The following is a 21,999-nucleotide window of genomic DNA, read 5'->3' as shown; positions in this document are numbered from 1 at the left end:
GGGAGGGATCATGCTATTCAAAAGCAGCATTTCTGCCTACTTATGGAATAGAATTAAAGATCGCTCTTTATTAGGTGATCCGAGTATCCTCTCGGATCACCTTCTGTATCTGTACGAATTCTTTGTTGTGTTCTTCTTCTTTCTTTATTTCTGGACAAAAGTTGTGTATTGATAAGCTCAGAAAGTGTTCTTCCTATCAATTTCAAACATATGCCATATATGTATCATGTCCCAAAGACGACGGGTCTAATCAAATCATAGTGATTAGTCGACCGTGACGTCACTATGACGTCATTATATGAAAACACATTCTCAATCATATCTCATCAATGGAATAGATTTTTTCAATGAAATTTACGTCACATATATTTCAAGTTATGCGCATTCTACTCATATTCTCAAAATTCATATTTTCTCTTAAAACGTGCGCGTACGCGCGCGTTGAAATTATTTGTATGCTCAAATCAAGCTCAATTTTTTTTTGCACGCGTTTCAGACCATTTGGAGCATTTTTTGAAAAATCGAAAAAATTCGACGGACGCGTACGTGCGCGCACATATAGGCACGCATAGCTCATATACAATAGAAATTTCCCGGTTTTTTTTTACACTTATCGGATGCCTGAAATGTCAAGGAATATTTTTGCCAAGTTTCAAGTCAATCCGACTCAATATGACGTCATAAGGGCCCGTCAAAGTTGAAATTCCGCGCGCGCGTCAATGGCGATATGCAGTGCAACAATGCAAAAAAAAAAAAAAAACCGCCAATTTTAAATCCGATTTTACTCGTCAGGATGGACGGTGACCCCCAATTTTCTTTACGAATTCTGAAAGCTGATGAGTTGTGCATGTCATTTCCTGGGTTGGCGGTATCAAATTTCTTAATAAAATAAAAAAGTAAATTTTCAGAATGACGTCATCAAATTTCAAGTTTACTCGAGCATATCTCACTTATCCTTTGCCGATTGTCACCCAGATTTCAGTATGTTGTAGCTTATTAAAAGTTTTTTCATAAATGTAATAACACAATTTTGATTGGATGATGGTATCACCTCGTAAAATGGATTGAATGTAACCTTGTCAAATTTGACCAGTTTACGTGTTATCTCTATGGGAGTGCAGTTTTTTTCTGGAAATGAAAATTGACATGACTATCTTTATCGAGCACTAGCTCACTTATGCTTCGGTGAATTTCTCCAAGATTTTGATATGTTGTAGCTGAGACTTTGGGCTATCGTGAATATGCCCTTGGTTTTTTTCATGCGATGTCGGGATTGCGTCAAAAAACTTTGTTGAAATTAAAGCTTATCTTCGATGTATTGAAATATTTCTTTCTTTCTGCAACTGTCTTTGCAATAACTCAAGAAAAACATACCCTATCACCACCATATTTCGCACATGTTTAGTTCATGTCACGTACATTATTTCATAAAATAACAACTACTTGATCGGACACCATCTTGGGTATGTAAATTAGGGTCCAAGCAGCCGAGCACTAGCTCACTATACCCTTCCGTGAATTCCTCCCAGATTTTAATATGTTGTATGAGACTTTGCGCTATCGTTATGTGTCCTCCGTTTTTTTTTCATACAACGTCCAAATCATGTCGAAAAACTTTGCTAAAATTAAAGCTTTTTGCTCAGATGCCATCTTGGCTGTGCAAAGTAGGGTCAATGGTCAAACATACTTCATTCTGTATCTTCGTTAATGTATACGGAATTTGTTACCAAAGATGGCAGACCTGACTCCATTTTCTAAATGAGAATCCCATCACACGGCCAATGTCCCTAAACACAGATGAAACATGTATGGTCATGCCTAATGGGGTCAGGACTCAAATCATTGATTTTCGAATACATCGGATCACCTAATTTGTCAACTTGATGACAAATTCCAAGTCTAGTTTTTCCATTTGTAATCTTTACAGTTATAAAGCTATACAAAAGAAGTACACCTGTGTTCATAAAAGCGTTCTTATCCCATTTGTATTTTTCTCTCTCCCTACAGATCTCATCACAATTTTGTACAAGGCACCCATGTTGCTTTAGGTTTCAATAAATCTGAGACTTGCTCTTCAGCCATGTCCTTTGTATGTGAAATTGTCCCAAAGTTATATCAATCGAGATATCTAATGCACAATTGTGGACAGCTCCCAAATTACTATTTTTCAATAATATGTGAAGAAATTTGGAAGCTTTAGGTGACTTTGCACAAACTCTCTTTGGTATTTGACTAAGAGTTTGCCCTCACATTTTTCACTGCCCAAAAATCTCCAAAAGAGGTCCTGACTACAACATAAACTACCATAATTATCTTTTCTCATGCATGGCCGCTTCCTATGTTTTATTATGATTATGCAAATGTTCAGTTAGCTAATACATAGAAATATTGATTTAAATTGCTGAATATAGTTCCCCCATATGTAAAACTTGAATTCTTCAATTGTAACTCATCCATTTTGACGTGAACTACATATTTTGATCTTTGTGCATATCAAAAATAAAACCATGATAAATCAATAAAATGTGTTGCCCTCCTGACCTTTCACAATTCTGAGCCAATATCCTGTCATTTACATCTGGAGTACATTTATAATCCTCTAGCAATATCTTCATAGCCTGATACTTCACACCGGTATATCAGTATCTATAAACGTGTATGAAGCTCCATCGCTCTACCATGGAGGTATAATCATCATTGCCCAAACCGCGGAAGAGAACCTCTCCTCTTCTTACTTCCAGAATACAGATCGCGGTTGGTGCAGACAGCTACAGTGCCAAATGATTTGTACACGCGTAGGACCCCTACATACATACATACACACACACACACACACACACACACACTGGGATACGGCGCAGAACTAGACGTACTCGACGAAAATCGAGGCTTTTCCTGCTTGCGTAATGAATATTTATAAGATAATTTCTCGCCTGGCTACGAAAAAAAAAAGAAAGAAAAAAGATACGTGCGGACCAGTAGTCCGGGAGCCAGCGGGGGTCAGCCTAGCTGAAAAGGTTACCAATTTTTATGTGTATAGCAATTTAGTACATATGCCCCTGAGTATGGAAATGCACGTCTGGCTGGTCATCGGTGGTGGGTGTGGCCAGGAGGGCCACAAAAAGGACCCCCCAAAATTAGGCTAGCCTAGCTGGAAAAGTAACCCCATGAAAACAACTGGAACTTGTTCGTTATACTTACAGGATAAATGAATGACCATTGCCAGACGTTTTAAGTGGTGGGGGGTAGCCGCCAGACGCTCTTAAAGGCCCAACTCCAGCTAGGCTAGCCTAGCTGAAAAAGTCACCTCATGAAAACCACTGGAACTTGTTCGTTACACTTAGAGGATAAATGAATGACCATTGCCAGACGTTTTAAGTGGTGGGGGGTAGCCGCCAGACGCCCTTAAAGACCCAAATTTTTCCAGCTAGGCTAGCCTAGCTGAAAAAGTAACCTCATGAAACCCATTGGAACTTGTTCGTTACACTTACAGGATAAATGAATGACCATTGCCAGACGTTTTAAGTGGTGGGGGGTAGCCGCCAGACGCCCTTAAAGACCAAACTTTTTCCAGCTAGGCTTGCCTAGCTGAACAAGTAACCTTGTGAATCCCACTGGAACTTGTTCTTTACACTTACAGGATATATGCATGACCGTTGCCAGACGTTTTAAATGGTGGTGGGGGGGGGGGGGTAGCCGCCAGACGCCCTCAAAGACCCAATTTTACCAGCTAGACTAGCCTATATATAGCTGGAAAAATAACCTCCTGAAACCCACTGGAACTTGTTCTTGTGATACACTCAAAGGATAATTGAATGATTGTTGCCAGACAATAGCCGCCAGACGCCCCAAAGACCAAACTCTTACCAGCTAGGCTAGCCTAGCTGAAAATTAGGAAAGTAACCCCATGAAACCCACTGGAACTTGTTCTTACACTTACAGAATAAATGCATGACCGTTGCCAGACGCTTTAAGTGGTGGGGCGTAGCCCCCAGACGCTCTCAAAGACCCAATTTTACCAGCTATAAGGTTCACATATTATTTCAGAAATGATGATTCCATAACAATACCGCTTGCTTGCGAGTTCACCTGTCTATAATCTATGCATGCCTTATTCTTTTGTTCTGCTTCCTTGAGCCCCAACTCATGCATTCTTATGGGGACTCTCCCATATATGTCATCATCCTTATTCATTGCAATTTGTTCTATTTTTTGAAAATATTCTTATTCTTCATCCCAATTATCACAAATTCTGAAACTCTGTCCTCAATATAAGTAATTCATAGTTGTACATAATGTAAAAATCTGAGAATCACTCGGAGGTCTCCTTTAATGGGGGAGTTTCTTGAGCGCACAGGGAAACATGCTTTGAAATATCAATAGGGCAAGTGTTGAGACGAAATACTGTAGAAATATGAGAATATACAGTGCTGTGGTTTTGGTAGAAGAAATAGGGTATCTGTATTTGTCCTCAGTGATAACCAAAAAACTTATTCGGAAAGAATAATAGACATCAAAAAAGAATTGCCCAATCAAACATGTCGGGATTTTTCTCAAACATCAGTGTTCTCATTTTCTTTGCAGTGTAAAAAAAAAAAAACAAACAAACAAACAAACAAAAAACAAACAAACAAACAAAAAAAACAGGGCCGGGTACAGTATCCGGATGGAAATTGGTGGGATGGGCGTAAACCCGCGGGTATTATAACATACTGACGTGAAAAAAAAAAAAAAAAAAAAAAAAAACAAGACCAAAAACTACTTTCTTTCTGTGCCCTGGGGAGAAATATTCATCAATTGCATTTTGGAAATGTTGAAAATCACAACTTTTCATGAAATTGTCAGTATCTCTTCTTATATGAAGGCTTTTTTTATAATTAAGTTTCTTTCCTCTATGACCATGATAAAACAAACCCCTGATGATTAAAACAAAAGACAATCAAAACTTGGCAAATGAACTCTTTGGACATTAGCAAAAGGGAATACATTAACAGTTTTTGCAAACACTTTATACAATTGTCTAATACTCCATCAAGCTCATAAAAAATACAATTCTACTGCAACAAGAAATCCATTCAGTAAGACTCGTCCTCGGTGTACATAGCTTAAAATGCCAACTTTTTAAAAATAATTCCCCAGCTCTTAAATTTACTTTAAAAAGGGGAAGTAAAGCTCAACACCTTTGGCCTATGACTTTTTACGTACAGTATCACCTTACGGTTGAGGAGATGGGTAAAGAAAAGTTATTAACGAAATAAAACTTATAGGAACATGTTTCACATGACCTCATCGTTTTCTTCTCTTAAGAAAGAAACGAAATCTGAAAATTGTTCAAGAGTGTTTATAAACATAGTACATTGCAAAAGCAGAAAAAAAAATCAGTGTTTTTAAGAAACATAACTCACAACAACAAGGAATTCCTGTCGTGTCTAGTATTGCACGTTTTTGGTTTGGAGGGTTTTGGATGCTAATATTTCAAGACAAGTTTATGCTCCGGCACTTCGCATGAACTTAAATGTAAAGTAATGATCAACCTCTCTTGCCAATAAACTCAACATTTGCTGTTCTTCAGTAAAGCATATGACAGAAACATATGAGAAACATGTCTAAAATTCATATGAATAAGCTCACAGCAACAACAAAAAAATTATGTTATCTATAAACTAATACTGCATGTACTTAGTTTCGAGGGATTAAAGGGGCCCTGAAATCCAAATGCATGTTAATCTGTGTTGATTTATATTACCCTCAACATCACTTTTGCGGTGAAAAGAATATCTAGAAACATTTCATATATTTTTAATGATTTTTTCTTTTATTTTTGTTCAGATTACTTGGGAACGCCCACAAAAAAAAAAAATCCTTCCAAACCAATCAATATTCATATTCTTGAGATGACATCATCTGTCAATCATTGCTGAAGTACTGAAATGTTTAACAAAAGACAGTGGAATGCACCTTCCCCTCGACTCAGCATAACATTGCATGTTCCCTCGCCATGTCTTTTGTTAGTCACATTAATATGACGGAAACAAGCAAGTTAGTTGTCTGGATACGTTTTATTCAAAACGTTCTTGAATGCGCACTTATTCACATAATCTATAAGAATAACATATGCTTCTTACCAGTACTCAAATCCTCTAAAACAAGAGCATGCTTCTTACACTTCTAAAGTATACACCATATCTTAAAAACAAAATGTAAGAGGATTTAAGAAGCTGTTTGTATGCATTCAAACGAATCCATATTTCTATCTAAAATCTAAAAACGTGTCATGTAAAATGGGAATTCGTTTTATAATGACGATGCCAATTGTCTTAAAGTCCTTATCACGACATGTCTTGGAGTTCACGCTTATTGAAAACATAAGATTCTTGGCACGTAGATTACAACTATGGTTTAAAGAGTTACCTGAGATACGCATACCGTATACGGGCATTTCGATGGAAACATTTAAATACAAGGTACTGTAAATAATATGAAAATCAAACTTGATACCAGCCCTTATCGGCAACCAATACCGACTATGGAGGACTGCAGTTATAATTGTGTTCAGATATTGTTTTGGGTGATACACGCATGCCGACTGATTTGGGATCAATTCGAGTCCCTCGAGCTGAGATTCCGGAACTGCAATGAGCAAACCATCATTAGGCATAACAAAGTGACTGAGAATACTGCGAGCACCATTTTCTGTTTCGTTGTTCTATACACAGAAAGTTGCTTCGTTTTCCAATCCTGTCCAGGCACACAGAGATTTACAGAATTCAATCATCTTTGGCTATAACGCCATGGTCGCTTGCAAAATGAATGCAGCTTATCTAACTTAACCTGTAGTTACTGAATAGGGGACTACTGTATATTCAATTTATACATTATTAATCGGATGATAGAACCTGTCAAAGAGTAAATTGCGGATATCATATACCATTGTCAAATTCACTTTCTGTTCTATACATAGTATCAATGGAATGTTATGAACCACTTCAGCATTACCAATCATTATTTCCCTGAAACGGCTGCATTTGTATGAGCGGGAAGAGTTTGGCATCATACATAGCAAGAGTCGTGACTACAAAACTAAATAGGGCCTGCATGTATTATACAAGGTTTTAGGACACTTTGAATCATGCCCCCCCCCCCAAAAAAAAAAAAACAACAACAACAACAACAACAACAACAACAACAAACAACAAAAAACCAACAACAACAACAACTTAGTGAAATGTTGTACAATGTATGCCCTACTTCCATTAACCTATGATCTTTGACCTTTGAATACATGGCCATACATTTTTTCAACGAATAGGCATTTGGATGCAACGTAGGTATTATATAAAAGGAAAAATGTTTTAGGAAAATACATTAAACCACTTCAGAAATAATTATGGAACAAATAGCAAAATATTGACACGTCACTTCTTCCGTAATGACATGACAGAAAACTTTCCTCACCGAATCGTTCTGCCGTAATTCATGAGCAAGTCATGGATATATACTTAGTTCGATTAAAAGTATACATTGAGTCATTGCGAAAGCATCTAATGAAAAGTATGCTTCAGAACTACATCATTGTCATTTTATTCTATAACACTAATAACATAGAGCTATTGGTCCGCCATATTGCCTAACAGGTTGTTGTCCTCCTACCACGTTTGTTTAGCAAATAAGGCACAGAATTTAATTTTGCACTTGTTGCCAAAGACTCTAATCTTCTTTACCGCTATTCTCAGACATGTATGCTGGTGCTGTATGAATTAGAAACGGAAGCTTACAAATATTCACCATCTAACAAGGCAAAAGCGAAGTGATGTCTCGGCCACGTATCGACTTTGTGATTACAGAGATTTTCAAATGGCATAGGCCTAGTTCATTGACTTTTTGACTGTTGACGTAGTCGGACTTCACCAATATTAACACTTGACAGCAATCATTAGATGATCTGAGGAGTGAATTTGGTGGTCATATAGCTCAAAAGTGTGGAAAGTTATTGAACGAACACCAGAATACTATGTCGACAGTGTTTATCAGGTGAGATACAAACATAGAACAAGTTCCAGTGGGTTTCAGGAGGTTGCTTTTCCAGCCAGGGCTATAGTCTAGCTGGTAAAATTGGGTCTTTGAGGGCATCTGGCGGCTACCCCCCCCCCCCCCCACTTCATCTACGAGGGGCCAAAGTATTGGAACTCACTTCCCAACGACATAATAACAGCACAAACTTTGAATCCTTTTAAGAACAAATTAAAATCCTTTCTGTTGAAATCTTATGATATACAACCAAATTAGGTTTGGTTTCATTCTCTCAATCAAGTCGTTTGTTTGTTTGCTTGTTTGTTTGTTTGTTTTTACAAGTATTAGGATATCACACAGAAATCATCTTTTATGGAAAAAATCTGTCTAACATAAGTTTACCTCAGATATTTCTTTTATTGTACCAGTAACAGTGAGTCTATTCTCTTTCTCTCTTTTTTTTTTTAAATCCGTTCCTATGCATTCATACCGGCATATGCACCCAATCAATCGCAATTTCAAACCAGGGAGCGTTGTATTGTTTTGTTATTGCATTTTCATCATGAAGTACAGTATGCTTGTGTCCACGATGGCGTGTGTTGTACCATAGTCTCATTTCCCCCTTTTTTGTTCTTTTTCTTTTTTTTTCTTTTTTTTTCTCCTTTCTTTTCCCCTTCCTAAGTTAATTTCATGTCAGTTGACATTGGTTTCTTTGACTTTGTGTACGTATTTTTTGAGAGTCCCATACCCTACAAGCTTTGCTTTTTAAGTGGGACCCTCCATTTCCATTCTAATCTTTGTATTACGTATACCTCAGAAACGAAATTCTGTTGTTACTCGTGATCACTTGTACGTTTTCCTTGAAATTGTTATAAATTTGTTCTGTAAATGTATTGTATATATTTTTTTTCTGTTTATTCAATGGAAATGGAAATAAAATTGAATTGAATTGAATTCTTAAAACGTCTGGCAACGGCCATGCATATATCCTGTAAGTGTAAATAACAAGTTCCAGTGGGTTTCATTAGGTTACTTTTTCAGCTAGGCTAGCGTAGCTGGAAAAAGTCGGGTCTTTGAGGGCGTCTGGCGGCTACCCCCCACCACTTAAAACGTCTGGCAATGGTCATTCATTTATCCTGTAAGTGTAACGAACAAGTTCCAGTGGTTTTCATGAGGTTACTTTTTCAGCTAGGCTAGCCTAGCTGGAGTTGGGCCTTTAAGAGCGTCTGGCGGCTACCCCCACCACTTAAAACGTCTGGCAATGGTCATTCATTTATCCTGTAAGTGTAACGAACAAGTTCCAGTTGTTTTCATGGGGTTACTTTTCCAGCTAGGCTAGCCTAATTTTGAGGGGTCCTTTTTTTGGCCCTCCTGGCCACACCCACCACCGATGACCAGCCAGACGTGCATTTCCATACGTAGGGGCATATGTACTAAATTGCTATATACATAAAAATTGGTAACCTTTTCAGCTAGGCTGACCCCCGCTGGCTCCCGGACTACAGAGCTAGCTCCACATCGACCACGGAATACCGGTCTGGAGTGTAAGTGGAGGCAGCGAAACAGCAGCAGCGAGGGGCGGAAGCAGCAAATATCGAGGTATTGTACGTGAAACTCGAAATGGAAGCAGCGAACAAGCAGGGGCGCGTTGGCAGAAGCAGCGAAAAGAAGAAACCACAGTGAGAAGCAACGATATTAACGATACCTGCGCTTTAGAACAGTATCCGCAAGTGTTAGGACACGATCTGCCGGCGGATACTGTTTGAGAGCAAAAAACGCCGCGGAACGCTATCTGCCGCTACACCGGCCTGGTCAGTGCGGTGCGACGCTTCGCGGAAGCACTAAACTACCTGCGTACGTAGACATTTGCGTTTGCCTGTTTTGAGAGTATATCGTAGTACACTGACCGTACAGATTTTAATTATCGAACTCCGCAATCGAATGCGGTCGATAACGCCAGACGACTACTCTTAAATCAAGGCACACGTATTTGGCATTTTAGAGATTGCTCTATGGCTCTTTATTGCTATATCTCTGTATGTGAGTAACGTTGCACTTTAATATTTCATAGAGATATTACCAGTGCAATAACCTACAATGTCAGAAAACTGAAATTCTGTGTACAGATACACTTTAAATCCACGAAAAACGAACTTTCAAAACTTTCTATTTATATGACAATACAGCAACTTCTATGATACAATGCATGCACTGTGTACTGACTAGACTATGTAGGCCTATAGTAGGAGTAGTCGATCGAGTCAGCGCTGGCTGGCTGCTCGTGCGCGTGCGGCGCTTAAGACCTTGGCGATTCAATTCACCCCTTGATGTCGTCGGCAAAGCCTCGAAATTTACGTTGTGACCTAGATTTCAGAGGGGTGTTTCATCAACGTTTGTCAGCGCTGACAACTTGAATCACCATAGTAACAGTCAGTGACCAGAGCATATCAGCCAATCAAAACCGAGGATTTTGCTGAAAATTGTCAGCGCTGACTTGTCAGCGCTGACAAACGTTGATGAAACACCCCCTAGAGGCTGACAGATCTAAATTTTCAATATATTCTAACTCCCCTTCAGGAAGGTCATTTCAAACGAATAGAAGTAAATGACAAACTGTTTTATACGTTCCACTCTTTGATATGATGTATAAGATATCTTCAATATTCCCCTTTAAGGGTTTTCAATAATGTTATAAAGTCAGCAGCTTTCTTTTAAAGAATAAAAGCACCAGCCATAAACGATATTTATAGATATTCTTTGGAAAGCCCTGCTGTGACAACCTCGAAGAAATCCATACAAACGAAACCATACTTATAGCTGGACAGATGATACATCCTTGAACTGGGTAGCGAAATTTGGGGGGTAAAGTGTGAAGTTCTTGCCTTCTCAATTATGCACATTCTTTACTTTTTTGTGTTATCTGGTAGCGTTCACACAGAGGATTTAAATGATCAGCCTTTCGTGCCATTGATAAGCACAAATGATTAAACCTTTCGAACTGGCTGTTCAAAGTTTGTTACCTTATGACATGACAATTCACGAGATGGTGTAAATATTTGAAATACTCCCAGTTCATGCAATTGCGTTGAGTTTATGATTGCGTATGTTTTGTTTTTTTTTTCTTTTGTTGGAAATGGAAATAAATGAAATGAAATGAAATACAATGAAATGGGATTCATAATCATTTAAAGTGGGTAGACCAACAGTGATAACATCTCCAGATCTCTATTATTTTTAAATAAGTGGTACGTCATCAGTCTCTGCACATATGTCTTTACTATTATGATTTTCCTTTCAATTTATATCACACATAACTTTTGTATAAAGATGTGGTTATTCAGTTGATAAATTGTTTACAAGTAAAAGATACTATTAGCCCTGAGACTGACATTTAGTTTGCCTATATATCATTCCATTTTCCTCCTACCTCTTTTTTGATGCGTATACCCGTACGTGCGTTAGAAAAGAAATCATTGAATTTATAGGCATGTTTTGGTACAGTGTTTAACATCATGCTTCCGGTATCAATTGGGTGATTTTTGTTTGTTTGCTTTTGAAATGGTTTAGATTGATTTTTTTTTTCTACATGAAAAGACATCGACTGGACACTCACAAGCGCAATAACTGTTCTTGACCGTCGAATGTGTTTCGTTCCACACGCCTCATAGAATTGACTGCCAGATCCCTAAAGTGTAGGGTAAAGACAACAAAAAACAAAGACAAACACTAGCAATGTATACCACAGAAGGGAAATGCACTGTGAAACATATCTTTTAACTTTTCTATTTTGTTCATTTTCAGATTGAGAGTCATTATGACCATATCTTTTAACTTTTTATGGGCCATGTTCGCACTCCCAACTCAGTCAACGGCGTGCCAAGTTCGCATACGATTCTGCTCAAACGCACCAACCCGCTCAAATCGTTTGATAAATCGCCAAATGCCACAGTACAATGAAAGCGTGTGTTGTTGTTTTTTTTTTTTTTCGCGATTCCATTTCTACAACATATAGCTTGCATTTTGTGTAATGATTTACTATCAAGCGATGTTCCCTACTGGATTTGCCAGTGAATTTAAAGTTTTTCTCACTGTTTTGTGTGCAAAAGTCCTGCCAATACAATAATGTGCGTCCTGGTCATTTGAAAGAAAAACAATCATAAATTTGTCGTACAATTTACATCACAGCAAAGCTTAAAAGGTATTTTTCTCTACAACTTTGCTCATATCATGTCCAAGTTAAAAAAAAAATAAATCTAAAGAAGTTTACATAGATTTGAAAAAAAAAATGATTTCCCAGAACATGACTACGTTGCTGTCTTTTGAATAATGTGGCACACATGGAGCTTACACCATGGACATGCGATGGACGTCATTTACCCTCCATCGTTGGAATAAAAATTAAATCTATTGATATGTGTTACTATTATAGGAGGAAAGGGGAATAAAAGTACTGAATATATACACGTCATAATCTATTATTGAACGCCATGTACTGTACCTCCGACTGTGTCTATTAGTTTCTACATTTACTGACTTTAGATCTGATAATTTTCTACTTATAATTGTCTTGTTCACAACTATCGTATTGTGTTTAGTCCACTACTAGCTACAGGTTCAAACTTCAATGTGTTCAGTTTGTGCCATATTTATAGGTGAAAGTAGAAAGACATGTGAAATGTGATGTTTACGAAATGTATACGCAATGCTCCGAAATGGTCCATTTTAAATATTTCATTTTCTGACCTTGGATTCCTGGAGGTAGGTCAAGTGATTATGTTGTTTGATGTCGTGGATTGAAATCATTTTGAAAATATTTCTGTCTTGCAGAAACCTAGGGTTAAGGTGTAGATCATGTTTTAGTTAGATGTTGTATAGATCGTGTTTCAGTTCTTTACCACAGGAGCAGACTATGGGAAGAATTTTGGCGTTCTTACACAGCATTATGCAATGTACTTACAACCACAAAATATCAGGCACGGTTTCGAGTACGCCTGGTTCAATCCTTCTGATGTGTGTGTTTGACAGATCCCTGATATGATTCAAAGAAATAAAAAAGAGTAGAAGCATTTTGAGAAGTCTTCTGTGAAGCTCTCAAGGATTATACAACGTTTCAACAATGCCTCTACGTACACTTTCAACATCGTTTTACCAATCATTGAAAAACATTTATGAAGATATACTAATGATAAAAGCCATGTTACAGCTATACGATCTATGTCACAACTTAAACATAAAAAGGTTCCCCATCATTGTCTTTCTCATTTTTATAAAGTCCCATAACTTAACGTTTTTTTCGAAAATAATATAACTTATATTTCTTCTAAAAAGAGATGAGTAAATATTTACGTAACATTCTACGGCTATTTAGGTTTCAAGGAATATCTTGATTTTAAATATGGATATTACAATAAGCCAATGATAAAAAACTACTGAAGAATGACTTTCTAATATCTAATTGAGGAATCCCGCTCAAGTCACTGCGTTAAAAAAGAAAAATACGTTTGTGTCTCGTTATTTCCATAAACCACTTTTTATCCGTTTGAACAGATGTCCTCATAACAAAGTCTGTAATATTATCTCACTTACACAAAAGGAATAATAGGTACCGTCTCCGTTAATAGAAGATATGAGATGAAGGCCAAGTGCCGTCTTGCAATCACAGTCACATTACTGCTGATAATGTACCTGCGATAAAGAAAAAATAGAGAAAAGTACATAATTATAAACTGTACATCTCCATTAAATTTGCCTAATGACTGTGGCTTCTTTTTTCATTGGCTCTTGTCTTTATCTGTTCGTCTCTTTTCTATTCATTTTCATTTCACCGTGCTTTTAAATTGATACGCATGTTTTCCTTCTTCGAAAAATAAAGATAAGCGTATGCACATAATACATCTACATAATCAATGTACATTAATATACATACATATTATAGTGTGTGTGTGTGTGTGTGTGTGTGCGTATGTGTGTGTGTGTGTTTTGTATATAAAATTTATATATGAATTTCTTTCAAATAAGGCCAGAATAATTTCTCATACACTCTAAGAAAAGTAGGTTGCACTTTGCACCTTTAAGTGTGACACACTGGGAGCACCTTTACGTGTGCAATTTTGCACCTTTCAGACCTGAAATGTACAAAGGTGCACCTTTAAAGGTGCACACTACTCTGAAAGGTGCAAATTTGAACCCGTAAATGTGCTACAATTTTGCCACACGTATAAGTGCAGAGTTAAGCCTTTTTTCTTCTTCTTCTTTTTCTTCTTAGAGTGGAGACTTAAGAACACCTACGTTAAAATGGGAGTTTTTCAGTTTAAAGTATTTCATAATATCTTGTACACTAATGACAGGTTCTACAAGATGAAATTAGTTGGTTCAGATATGTGTACCTCTTGTAATTCAACCTTAGAAAGACATATGGACATATTTCATGATTGTGAAGCTGTTTGTAAGCTCAGACAAGAATTTGTGCACAAGATTGGTGAAACTTTCAATATTAAGTTAGAACATTTTACGAGAAAGATACTAATTTTTCGCTTTATTAAAGATTGGAAAGGACCCCCAAAAGTGTTGTTAAATCAGTATATTTATGTTCAATATAATATGTTTATCTAATAAATGTAAAGTTATACAATAAATGTAAAGTTGTTTAGTTGGATTTATATCTTGCATTCAGAACACAAAATACATAGAACTATTGTCAAACAAAAGAAAACTCGAGAAATTCATTACGACAAATGGTTCCCTGTAGAAAAATTATCTTGATCTTTATCCTTAATTAATATCATTACTCACTATTTGCATCTTATGTTATTTGATGTAATTTCTTACATTTTTGTCGCTTCACTTTAATTGTTCCATGTTGATCCTACTGTATAAATTGTGACCGTGCACCTCCAAACGAACATAAAGTCGCACACACTAATTTTGCGTGAGGACTGAAAATAAGTGAAATGGGTCAACCTAGACGAACTTGACTTTTTCATATCTTCCTTAAGAGCGGGTCTTTTTTACATTATGCTAAAATTTGGTATCATAAAACGGGCAGGAAAGTGTGTTTTTTTAGCAGTTTATCTCGAACATTTTTGGTAGAATAGTGTGATTAGGTGTGTCTTTAGAATCCCTTTTTCATTTCTGAAAAACCTTGTCCACCTGCTTTGAAAGGTAGCATTAATTATGGACAGAATGTGTTAATGAGGCATGCTTAATTTCAGTTTAATTTGATAATCCCTTCATTGCTGTTTCTCTGGTGGTTTACTTCCTGTTTTTTTTTTTTTGTTTTGTTTTTTTTTTTTTTTGTCCCATTCATCGCACAGCCAGCACGGTTTGGTAAAGTTTGTGTTTTCTTTCCAATATTTAGATAGGTTAGGAGAGTCCATTTGATTTGCGTTATACATCATTTTAAAGCTTAAAGTCTGCTCTTTCAAAATATGGTCTTAACTAAAAATTCATGTATGGCGACTTTTTGTTTGTTTTGAGGTGCAGGGTTACAATTCATAACATGATTAGTGTTGTTCTGATTGAGATGTCCATTATCTGATGAATAAAAAGTTTCAAAAGAAAAAAAAATCCAGTTTTGCCTATTTCCAATCTTCGGACTTAGTTTTTACCTGATGTATGTACATTGTAACTTCTTTGGTGAACACTGAAATCCCCTTTTTAAACTTATTATTATGATATCAGAAGTGAGAAATAGAGGTACAAATTAGTATAATATACTAATCTAAAGTGAGAAAACTCTTCCGAAGTATGAAAGAGATGCAATTCTAAGATGAATTCAAGGATTATTTGATGAAAACTGTCTTTAGAATTGCTGAGATTTCTATTAAACAACAAAGATATCCTAGTAAAAGGTGGGACCCACCTTTTATTAGGACTACTTTGTCTTGTGTTCAGATTTCTCAGTCATTTCAAAACCAATTTTAATCAAATATACTTTGAAGTTCTCTTGAAATTGTATGCTCTTTAATATTCGTAAGTGATCTTTAATCATCTTACAAAACGTCACAATCTGAATCCCACAAATCAACCAAAACTACGCCATCCCTTTAATTGTCAGTTTAACTGGTTGGATGCCACTAAATATCGTCAGTGCATATTAGATCATTGTACCCAGCTGTCACATTTCACAAAAAACTGAGTCTGAAAGTATCCCAATAATTGATAACTTCAACAATATCATAGGAAAAACGTACATAAAAAGTACATGTATAACAATTATTTTGTACACTATTATGTACACTGTTATAATATGTACAGTATAAATGTTGTACAATGTCAATTGTGCAGAAAGTTGTTTTAGATTTGTCGCGTGCATTAGAGTTTTGCCAGAAACCCGGCTGATTCATACATTTTAGAATATGAGACCGTCTACGAAATAGATGCTTCTTATTGCTGGTTTTACTAGTTTACTATTACCTGTAGAACCGCGGCCTATTAATTCTTTAAAAAAAAAAGACTTGCTTCGGTGATACGTACGATCGCAACATCTTATTGAATTTCAAGACTCTTTCATCTGTGGTCTGGTTGTTGCCATAGGAGCTATCCCTACCAAAGGTAAAAGAAAGGAAGTAAACAGAAACCACACGCAAATTGAGACTTTTACTTTAGCCATATTTCATTGCATTATATGAAAGAGATGTTGCTGTTTTCAATTTTTATGTGATACAAAGTATAAGTGCAGAATAAATTCATATATATATATATATATATTCCCACTCCAAGACAACAGAAAGGCAAGAGACTCTTATTTTGCGTTTTTCGTGGTCCTTAATCAAGTAAAAAATTGTTGCCCAAAACCAGGTACCATGAATTGTCGATTGAAAACCGGTGTAATGATAACAGAGTGTTAAACCAACCATACGTTATAAATATTTAATTAAAACAGGGAATGTGGTCTGCTAGGAACTGAAATGTTTCGGAAGAAAAACTTTTTTGACCCCCTAGCTATGTCTGAAAAAATTAGCAGGCTGCGTCCAGCCTCTCGCCTAGCGAAGTTGACCAGAAGCACTACTGTCTCTCCGCCTGTGCGAACCATGGCTGCTAGCGTCATGAACGAGATAAGAATCACATAAAAATCTGTGGCATCACGATATATTTCCTCACGAATGGATGATACATGCTAATACATACCCGGGAAGACATTGTTTTAACTTTCCCCATTTTCAATGTACGTTAAAACCTGATATATATGTTTATATATATATATATATATATATATATATATATATATATATATATATACATACATATACATCGTCCCTAGGTATCCAAAAAACCTAAATCAATTTTCAATATAGAAAATAGTGCTTTGATTTTTCAAACAGTTTAATTGTTAATGTAGTGAAAAACAATGTTTCTACATCATTTGACTTTTATTTGAATATTCAAGTCGTCGGATACAAAAATAAGGGAATTAATGCATTTAAAATATGAAATACCTATAGAAGAATTTCTTGTTTCATAGATTCACAGAAGCTGATATAAAGTGATTTTTTTTAAAACATGGAATTTGCACTTAAGATGTAAAAACTGTGATTTGTTTGAATGCATACGTCGAAGAATATAACAAAATGAATGTCCATTAATGGTACATTTAACAACAAAAGAACGAGACTAGCCCCATAAAATGTGAAGCATGAACTTACAGTGCTCAAGTGTAAAAATCATATCGCGAAGGAAATACCAAGAAAAAAAATGATAATTGGTTTGTGTCGGTGGAGTAAGACAGAGGAAAGGCTAGTGATTACTATACTCACAACATGGAGAGTCCAACCCAGGTTAAAAACGACCGCGTCTCGTCATCGCGCATTAGGTACCAAAGTAACCTATTGCATGCAAGAAGGAACATTCATCACGGAACGAGACGATTATTATAACGTCCTCAACGGTAATGACGAATCGCACCATTGCACTATAATATCATTATTTATCCGACCTCATGTTGCGTAAATATCAGTGCGTATGAATACTGAATTCCGCTTATCATGATGGATTTGCGAAGTTTAAAGAAAATGGGGAAAATTCTGACTTTAAATGAAATCAATCCGAATCGATATAATACCTTTGAAAGGTACAGTATATAAATTTTGTATCTATTCATATAATTATATTGTAAATATACAGTATATATTAAATAATTATTATATATGTAACTAGACTGTGGCTTTGAAAAGTCCATTCGTTGAGTCGGAGGAAGGGAGGGATCCTTGAGGAAATGAAAATAAATACTTCATTTGTATATATCACTGGATTTATTTTAGATGTTCCCGATGCAGAGTGGAAAGTAAAACAAAGATCTGAGGAAATGTCTGCTTTGCAAGTCAGATGGTAATGACTCATAGTTACTGTCAAAAGTCTCCTTGTCCGTTGGCTCTAATCATTAAGGAGTTTTCGCAAGCACGACGTGGCCGGGAGTTGAGCGTGCCGTGTGCAACAATTTACTTCTGCGCATGATCAAATCCGAGAAACGTCCCGTCTTGAGTACGGTACTCGGCCAAAATAGCGTTCGGTCCCGATGCCAAGCAGGAGTGAGCCAGCCAGCCAGCCAGCCAATCAGTAATCTTGTCCCCACGCATCTCTCCCAAAAGGATACCGAAATTTCCTAGATATGGGGACGGGAATTCGAGTACGGGGACTGTCACAGCTGATTGCTTCCGCTATTCTCGGTCTTCCCGTCGCGTAGCGAAAACTCCGTATTGATGGCTACTAGAGGCTTAGAAACGAGCTTACCACATCACTGTTTCTCTTCCCTTCAGCTCCGCTTTCTGAACGTTCATCAAAGTGGTGTATTTCCAGAGATTCCTTTTCGATAAAATACAATCAAAACAAGTAACGAGCGTATGACCAAAGGAATTAAACTGTGGCATTCTATGTTGTTGATAATATCCCTCCGTCAATCCAAATTGTCATGGAATTAGATCCCGAAAAGGCATGGATATTATGAAGTATTTAAAAACATGTTTCACAGTAGTGACAATCGAAGTACACCATATTAATCCCCATAAAACAAGAGTGAATATACCATGAATACTGCACAACATTTTGTATGATATACTCTCTTATTGGTCATAAGCGGAGGGCATGTACAATTATGTCTCTGATAGTTGACTCTCTGGCTGCGAAGTTTGCATATTGTATTACTTACAGCCTTGCACTGCTTAGAAAGTTCACATTTTCCCGAACATCTTTTCTCAAGCTCGCCTCATGATATCTGTCAAAGAAAAAAAGAGCACAAACGTACATTAACGAATAAAGTACATAATTTAACAGCATCTTATATTTCTGGAAAAGTTCACATAATCATCCAACTTTGTCCAATGTCCCAGTTCTATTTGGTTAAGTCAAATTTTCAGCCACAGCTGTTTAGCAATATCACTAAAGAAGATTCTGAAAGATAAAATAAAAAGCACACCTAAACAAAGGAGACTGAGGAAAGATGTACATTATGGACACCCATAGAAAAACCCCTTTGTTAATCGACAATTAGATTATCGACATCTCCGCTAAATTGACCTCAATTTCATTGAAACAATCCCTGTGTACGCGATTTGCTGCCTATGATTACATCACTTTGAAATGTTTACGCTTACAGGTGGAATGTCATCTAGGAAATCATTATTTCTAGAACGATTTTCGTTATACTGTATTTTGTCAATGGAGAAGAAAGAAAACAGTGCTGATATTAAAAAATATCAAGAGTAATTGTTTTGTTAAGCAAAATATAATGCTTGTCCTTGATATTGAGGAAGGGCGATGCGTGCTGGAATAGTAGAAAGCGCACCTCTGTTTTATACACTGCAAGTGAATAAACATGGGAAAATAATTTCGCACTTAAAATGGTGGATAAACAAAGACAGTATCCTATCTAATGATGAATTTGTTGGTACCTTTTAGTCATCAGAGTACTGGCACATAGACAGAGCGAACTTACAGGTAGAAAAGTCTGTTCAGACGCAGGAAAGCTCCTCTCTCAATGTTCCTGAGGTCGATGTTCCAGATGTCTCTATAAATGACATGATTTGATTTGATTTGATTGTTTTCATTTATTCTCTGCATGACATTGCTTTACAATTTCTTATTTATTTATTTATTTATTTATTCATTTATTTGTTTATTTATTTATCTATTTATTTCAATATTCTTTTAGCTGGGTTGCCCTTTCAGTTGGTTAACTGTCCTACCAAGGGGCCTGCTCACATTATGTACAGATAAAAATGTCATGAACATCAACACAAAGTACGAAAAATGAAATAACCTACACTACAAATCAACCACTAATACACCAAAACAAAAATACGTACAAACAAACTCAAACATTATTACTATTACAATTTTATAGGGCAATCAGAAGAAAAAACTCGGCCGTATTTTAGATAATTTACACGCAGTATTCCATACATAGGTGCTTGACAGGCGCACATTAATTTTGCATGCGCGCCAAGGAGGTTCTTTCAGCGTGTTTCTACAGAGAATCCGATAGACCTAGCATTTGCAAGCGCGTAATCAAACAGTGCGCTAACGCGGAACCGGGTTGTTTCTACAGAAAACGCATAATCGGATTGAATCCGATTCTCCACCTGAATGCAGGTGTGACCGGATGTCTGGAAAGTTGGCTGGTGCATTGTGGGCCTGGGTCAAGGTCAAGCATCTACTGATGATACGGATGCGATCACCGATTGAACGAAACTGAGCACAGGGCCTGCCTAGCTAGCCTAGCCCTGGGCCGGCCGGCCCGGCCTAGTGTGGGTACAAGTTACGACCGGCTGCTGGACGAATTTGTTTCCATCTAACTTAACGTTACGGCTCCTACTCTAACGTTTATAGCTCCAACGTTTAAGCCTATATGGATAAGAAACTAGTTTTGTTTTCTACCAATTCTTTGGTTCGTCAATTTTTCACGGATCTTAAGGTTGGATTTTTATAACTGGATTATCACATGTGACGAGACAACAGCAGTTCACAGAGACACAGCTTCTGTCGCGTCTGACTGAGTTCTGTAAGTTCTATCATCAATTCTAACTAGTTTCTAGAGTAGAAGTAGAACCTCCTACTCAACTGTTGGACTAACTGGTTAGGCCCAACGTTAGGCATATTTCTAGTCTAACATATAAACGCTAACAAATTAAGATAAAAAAATGATTAGATTATCATGGGCCTAGCAGTTACACGCTTTAACGTTAGGCGTAAAGAGTTGTTGGGCCTAACGTTAGGCCCCACTGCGACTGGATACTATCTTACTAGGCCTATACTACTAGGTACCCTACGCAAGTTAGCTCTAGATCCCTATGTAATACAGTAGTAAAGACTAAAGTACGTCTACTGAAATATTTAACAAAACTAAAAAAAAAAAAAAAAAAAAAAAAAAAAACCTTCCAAACTAGTTCTAGGTTGACTTTAAGACATTTCTAATCAATATACCTAAATCTAATAATCAAAATAGAGCCTATAATATGGAATGTTTCTTAGAACCACCCTTAGGGTCTTTATTCCCAAAAGTGATGTTTACAAATAAAATTGGATTTCAGGGCCCCTTTAAGAACGTTAGTAAAAGTAGGCCTATAGTAACGTTAGAATCTAACGTTAGGCCTAATGACAAGTAGAAATGTGGAAATCACTAACATGAATAGTCTAACATTAGACAAACTAGGCCTACTGTCTTTAACAATGACTGACAGATGAGGAATAATATTGATTAGAAATATCTCAAAGTAGATCTAACGTTAGAACTTGTAACGTGTTTTTGTTGGCGTTTCCAAGTAGAGTCTAACGTTAATCTGGACAATAAAAAGAAAAAGTCGTTAAAAGCAAATAAAATGTTTCTAACGTTAATCGTGTTATATCCGTTTCACCACAAAAGTGGCATCGAGAACTTGAGGGTATTTTAAATCAACACAAATCAACAATCTCTGCATTTGAATTTCAAGGCCCCTTTAAATTAGGCCCTAGACCTAACACTTAGAGAACCACTCTAACTTAACAAGTTAAAACGTT

General features: G+C 36.7%; 2 protein-coding genes across 2 annotated transcripts in view; one reads left to right on the top strand and one right to left on the bottom strand.

Annotated features, from left to right (window-relative positions):
- LOC140230192 (uncharacterized) overlaps nucleotides 1–21,999 on the bottom strand; it is a 52,091-nt gene that overhangs the window by 26,784 nt on the left and 3,308 nt on the right. Inside the window, exons 4-11 of the mRNA XM_072310375.1 lie at nucleotides 19,940–20,011; nucleotides 19,154–19,219; nucleotides 18,739–18,810; nucleotides 17,766–17,834; nucleotides 16,486–16,554; nucleotides 13,597–13,695; nucleotides 12,968–13,039; nucleotides 11,624–11,695 (exon numbers count right to left, since the gene is read on the bottom strand). Coding sequence (XP_072166476.1) covers nucleotides 11,624–11,695; nucleotides 12,968–13,039; nucleotides 13,597–13,695; nucleotides 16,486–16,554; nucleotides 17,766–17,834; nucleotides 18,739–18,810; nucleotides 19,154–19,219; nucleotides 19,940–20,011 — 591 coding nt within the window. The remainder of the gene's footprint in view (nucleotides 1–11,623; nucleotides 11,696–12,967; nucleotides 13,040–13,596; nucleotides 13,696–16,485; nucleotides 16,555–17,765; nucleotides 17,835–18,738; nucleotides 18,811–19,153; nucleotides 19,220–19,939; nucleotides 20,012–21,999) is intronic.
- Nucleotides 20,953–21,999, top strand: part of LOC140230191 (NXPE family member 3-like) — a 100,633-nt gene continuing 99,586 nt past the window's right edge. The window contains exon 1 of the mRNA XM_072310374.1: nucleotides 20,953–21,004. The gene's annotated coding sequence lies outside the window, so the exon portion shown is untranslated. The remainder of the gene's footprint in view (nucleotides 21,005–21,999) is intronic.

The sequence above is a fragment of the Diadema setosum genome, chromosome 6 (genome assembly GCF_964275005.1).
Source record: "Diadema setosum chromosome 6, eeDiaSeto1, whole genome shotgun sequence".
Taxonomy (NCBI): Eukaryota; Metazoa; Echinodermata; class Echinoidea; order Diadematoida; family Diadematidae; genus Diadema; species Diadema setosum.
Note: the sequence above shows the minus strand (reverse complement) of the source record. Positions and strands in the feature narration are given on the sequence as shown.